The sequence below is a fragment of the Eurytemora carolleeae genome, unplaced genomic scaffold, assembly GCF_000591075.1.
Source record: "Eurytemora carolleeae unplaced genomic scaffold, Eaff_2.0 scaffold156, whole genome shotgun sequence".
In the NCBI taxonomy this organism is placed as follows: Eukaryota; Metazoa; Arthropoda; class Copepoda; order Calanoida; family Temoridae; genus Eurytemora; species Eurytemora carolleeae.
In genome coordinates, this window is record NW_019396479.1 from 57,605 (window position 1) to 63,604 (window position 6,000).

At 34.2% G+C, this 6,000-nt stretch overlaps 1 protein-coding gene across 1 annotated transcript in view; it reads right to left on the bottom strand.

Annotated features, from left to right (window-relative positions):
* Window positions 1-4,516, bottom strand: part of LOC111704028 (tyrosine kinase receptor Cad96Ca) — a 29,377-nt gene extending 24,861 nt beyond the window's left edge. The window contains exons 1-4 of the mRNA XM_023476137.1: window positions 4,191-4,516; window positions 3,130-3,251; window positions 1,218-1,718; window positions 717-760 (exon numbers count right to left, since the gene is read on the bottom strand). Coding sequence (XP_023331905.1) covers window positions 717-760; window positions 1,218-1,640 — 467 coding nt within the window. The 5' untranslated portion in view covers window positions 1,641-1,718; window positions 3,130-3,251; window positions 4,191-4,516. The remainder of the gene's footprint in view (window positions 1-716; window positions 761-1,217; window positions 1,719-3,129; window positions 3,252-4,190) is intronic.
* Between the last annotated feature and the right edge of the window lie 1,484 nt (window positions 4,517-6,000).

Here is a 6,000-nt window from a genome sequence, read left to right on the forward strand (position 1 = left end):
GCGTAATTTCAAGTGACCCTCCATTTAAAGGGAGTAAACCCTATTCATAACGGTATCTTTAAGATCTTTATCTGATCAATGAAGAATTTACCTGTAAAAGTGTTAAAATTTCACCCTTCTTTCTCTTTCTTGCAAGAATCCGCAAATTAATTCTAAACCCACAATTGAAGAAAGTAACTTTTCAGCGAGAAAAAAGTAGTGTTGTCTTATTAATCTAAACAAAAGTTAAAGGATGTCTGTGAATCGGACATGCCCTTCTAGAAATGAATGGTCACCTAAAATTACGTCTACAGACCCTTTTAAAAGAATTAAAACTTGACATTTTCTTTTTGAAAGATTCTTTTAACGTCTTAACAGCTGAACCCAATATTTGCGTGGGGCCTTGTATTGCCTGTATACTGTTTTATTACCGAGGAAAGGGCAGGGGGGCAGCTGGGGGCCGGTGGGAGCTGGGTTTAAAGGTTCTAGGACGCAAAACTACAGGACACTACTAATTTACACATTTTCGACCCAAAATTGAATTTAACCCGTCGTATATTTGAAGTTTTTAAATACTAAGTATATTATACTCATTAGGGTATGTCTGCATAGCATTACGTGGGGGTTAAAAATATGAAAAAAGGATTGCCATGTTCCATTTGATTGTAGGAAGAACCATAAGCCATTTGTAAACATTATGTAAAATGAAAATATGATTTGTTGAAAATTCTAATATCCTAAGTTGAGTCGGCTGAGTGAGATCGTCGAATAATCTTGTCTCCTTTGAAAATATTTGATTAAAACATCAATGTTAAAATACAGAACATCTATAGTTACAGTGAATCCCAGATATATGAATACATAGCAAGAGTTTTTTATAATGTCGTATTTTCAACATATTTAAGATCAAATGCCGCGGAAAAAAAAGAGTTTAATATATCATTTGCTGTCCTTTATATTTCGTATTAGTTTCTTAAGAAGCATTAAAAAAATATATATCTCTCAACAATGATATTTGGATATATTTTCATAAATCATATTGAACCCTTTGAAGTTCCGAACATGTGAGCAGCTTTCTTTATGTCCAGACCAATGATGAAGCAAAACAGCTCTCATAAACTTTAGAATAAATGTAAAGACGACATTTCATGTGCTCTTTCTATGTGTTTGTGTATGGGAGATTGGCTAAACTCTTTTCATTAATTGTAAGATTAGATTAAATTCAAATATTTTAATTCCTTGGGTTCAATGTTGGACATCGGCATTTGTATAAATTCGGTTCTGTTTCTTGTTCTATAAGTGTTTGAGGTGTAAATTTGAGTTTTGTCAAGATTTGGTTCAGTTGTTCCAATGTCCTTGTATAGCATGGTTGATGTTGACATTGTTGTTGTTGTGGATGAATGTGTAGTTGAGCGCGGAGGAGGTGTTGTTGATCGTTGTGGTTTCGTAGAGTGCTCTTGCGCGGTTTTCTCAGCTTTTGCCGCGTTTTTCTCCGCCTCATTTGGCGGATTTTCAAGGGTGGGCGGTTGCGCGGTTTTTGTTATTGTTTGGTTTGGATTTGGTTTGGGTGTAGTCTTTTCGGCATGAGAATCTTCGTCCCTCATTATCCCATCAATATTTATGATCATTTCCTGGTTCTCCTTCTTCTCCTCCTCCGCCATCTTTCTTTCGTCGTCTTCTTCTTGTCGCTTAAGCTTGAGTCCTTCAGATATGGCGGCGTTTAAACGAGCCAACTTATCCTACACAGATAGAGTCTCATCAAATATAATTTCAAGCCATCTAACCCTCTAGCTTATTGATAGTCAGGACACGTGAAGTGATTACTGCATGTTTTATAGGCAGAAAATACTTCTTCCCGCGACTACCAACATAAAAACCCTATATTACTCTGCACCCTATATTGACTGCACGTCATGTATCCAGGCCTTAAAATATTCAAATAAAAGGTTGAAATAAAGAAACCGAGCCATTATTGAAATCTCACAAAAATTAGATTTTTCTAGAATTAGAACCTTTTGCGGTGTTTAGCAGGATATTTTCAACCCAAAACCAAACTTGATTTTGAAGGTTAGGCTTTAACAGGGGCTTGCTTAGTTTAATTGAAAATGCGGGAATTGCTACTAAAAATAAAAATTCGAAGTCCTGATATCTGCCAAATATAAAACTGGAATTTTTAAATTAAAAATAGCGTCCGGAAGAATCGGAACACCATTCGTTAAACACCCGGTTTATAATGCCCCTGCTATTCTCTTTGTAATGCGCTTCAGATGCCAATTTGGAGGAGACACTCTTGGTTCCCAGAATGCAAGTAACTTAGCACAAAGACATGGTTTGCAAAAACCTTCCGGCTTGTAAAACCATGTTGAAAAATTACTTGGTCTTTCTTGGTTGGTCGTAAATAGAAAATTTGACAAGGGGCCCTTGAGTGGACAACAATGGGCCCTGGAGTGGACAACGAGGGGCCCTGGAGTGGACAACGAGGGGCCGTGAAAAACTATATATTTATAAATGTTGGCCCTGTACAACTGTATATGGTTGACCCAGCAAAACTATATATTGTTTTCCAGGGGGCCCTTGACAACTATTTTTTGTTTACCAGGGGGTCCTAGACAAATATATATTGTTTACCAGGGGGCCCTAGACAACTATATATTGTTTACCAGGGGGCCCTAGACAACTATATATTGTTTACTAGGGGGCCCTAGACAACTATATATTGTTTACCAGGGGGCCCTAGACAACTATATATTGTTTACCAGGGGGCCCTAGACAATTATATAATGTTGACCAGGGGCCCCTGGACAACTGTATCTTGTTGATTAGGAAGCCCTGGTCAACTATATATGTTTTACTAGGGGGCCCTGGCCAACTATATTATTGTTTTGCTTATATGGGTTGGGAGGATATGGAGTTTGATTGTACATGAATACACTTGAATTATTGTCATGGGGAGGGGGAAGGGAAAGGGGGAGGAAATAGGGAATATGGGGGAAATATGGAGGGAAAGAGGAGAAATGGGAAGGGGAGGGAATAGGTGTAGAGAAGAAGGGGAGATGGGGAGGCAATGACAATTTATCTTTCAATTATATAGAATTGTTTAGTTTAATTTGAGTGGTTTTCAATTCAACAGTTTTTTTTTGTGAGACTTTCCTGAATATATGAAACATCTGGTATTTTGACCCCTGGTCCAGGTTTAGTTCCAGCGAGGAAGATGTTTAGCCGGTTGACTGGCCTCCCAGTATCCTCGCCTGACCGAACATCCTCGACTCGATCTATTAAGCGAGCAAAGGTCAACTTGTAAATCTTAGTTTAGGACGAATATTTCGTGTGCTGTTTGAAAATCATTGTAAGTTGGGAAAATAGAGAAAATTTTCATTTTAAAAAAGTTTGTAAATTGTTTTTTGACACAGGCTTCACCTTGAAACATGTCAGTTGAGAAATTACTTGAAGTAAATAATTAGCGGTATTTATTTGGCACCTTACTTTTGGCTCTTAAAATAATAATCATAAAATTCTCTGGAATTTCTAAAATATGGTCTGCCTTTTTGTGCTTTTAAAGTTATTTTTTCCAGATTTCAATTTATTAATTAAAACCCAAACTGTCTAAACCTAAACAGAACTTCAACATATATTTTTGGTAATATTAAAAGCACAGAAAAGGTTGCCACATTTTGGTCTTTTTGTGATTTTATGTAAAATTTTTGCTTTGAATTTTGTTGACAAATAAATGCAGGAAATTATTTCAAAGTAAAAAAAGGGCTTTCAAATCACATTTCAACTTTTATATTTGGTGGGACAACCTTTACCTTTGCGGCCATTTTTTATTTTCATACTAATGTTTAAAAAACTTAAATTTTGAATCAATAATGATAACTTTGTTAATCAAAAAAAGAAAACATAAAAAAATTTCAAGAAACACCATATTTGGCAGGAACTGGTAGAGACCACACGAATTTGATGAGAAATGATTCCACGGCCATGTTTAGTTTTTAAACTTGATCTCCTGGAGAGTAAACACGTTTACTAATTTAGATAAAAGATAGATATCAAATTTGGTGGAGGGAGGGGGTAGGGGGCCTGCTGGGCAGCAGAATAAATTAAGATGTGGATATCGATATTGAATTAGAAAAAATATGTAAATAAAATGATAATTTTGGAAAAAATAAATAAAAAATATATTTTTGAACTTTACAAATTGATGCTTTGTTTTCCTTGAAATATAGGTTTAAATGGCGGAGATCTTGTTGATGAAACAGAATTGAAACTTGGAGAAATTCCGGAGTTTAACAGAGCAATTCTTGCAGCCCTCACCCTTTCAAGTCTTTCCTGTTCAGCGTCTTTCTCCTGCTTTTGCTCCTGTTCAGCAATTTTTTCCTGTTTTCTTTCCTGTTCAACACGTTGCTCATGAGTTACATACTTACCCGCGATGCGAGTTGGTTCTGGTTTAGATTCTTCCAGAACCGGTTTTTGCGATTGATTCAAAATGGCGGCTGAATCATTTCTGGAAACTTCTTTTGTCTCGAGGCCTTGTTCAGATTTCTGAGAAAACCAAGGATATTCGTGACTTGGTCGCTTTGGATTATTTCATTGTTTAAAATTGTTTGGTTTTGACTATTTCAAATAAATTGGACACATTAGAGTAACAAATGATAAAATACAACTGATTAGTTTACATTTTATCATTGTAAAATTGATTATTTTAAATATCAATTGTAAACTTATCTTGACTTTAACTTGCTTTGACTTAATCTAAACCAATCCTGTAATTGATATATCCATAGATATCAGACCATCTGATATATGCATGGATAAATGGCATAATCTAAACCAATCATGTATTTGATATATCCATAGATATCAGACCATCTAAACCATCTGATATATGCATGGAGAAATGGCATAATCTAAACCAATCATGTATTTGATAAATCCATAGATATCAGACCATCTAAACCATCTGATATATGTATGGATAAATGGCATAATCTAAACCAATCATGTATATAATTTATCAATGCATTAGACAAATAAAAACCAATCCTATTCATGATATATCCATGGATAAATTATATAATCTTAAACTATCCTTTTTTTTACTAAATCTATGGATGAAGGACACCATCTTTGCCAAGATCGATCTATATTAGGAGATACCTCCATACCTTCAAAACTCATAAGAGGTTCATTTTTACTTCCCCCCCCCATACCGAACTCCCTACCCTCTCTTTCCGGATAACTCCCCCCCCCGTTTTCTCCACCCTCGCATCTCGTAAAATTAAATTTCCCCGCTTGTTAGACAGGGCGTAACATATTTAAGAAACGCCTCCACATACACTATGTCCCGCCCCTGCACGTAGATCCAACGGAAGGAGGCGTTTCCGCTGTTAGTGGTTGCAAAAGGAAACTTATTTCTTTTAAACGTATCCTTACAGTGTTGGGATTCATGAAACTGTGGAATAGGAAGACGACATTCGAGAAATTTTTGTGTATTCGTTGTTTTACTGCAGCAGCTCAAAATCAAAATTAAAAGAAATGGGTCTGTGTTTACTGCGCAGTTGCTGTGTTTAATGTTTAATGTTTATTTGACTATTTAAAATCATAACTAATCATTCTAGCAATCTTTCTATTCCACAGTTTTGTAGGTCACACTAAACTTTTCATTTCAAACTGAAAATAAAGGTAGATTTTTAGTAATGATTTCTTTGCTTTATTCTATTAGTTATTATAATTTGAGAGTTAGAATTATCTTTTCTTACAACTTAAATTGTAATCCCCCCCCCTCNATTATTATTATTATTATTATTATTATTATTATTATTATTATTATTATTATTATTATTATTATTATTATTATTATTATTATTATTATTATTATTATTATTATTATTATTATTATTATTATTATTATTATTATTATTATTATTATTATTATTATTATTATTATTATTATTATTATTATTATTATTTTTATTATTATTATCATTATAATTATTGTTATTGTTATTATTATCACGTTTAATT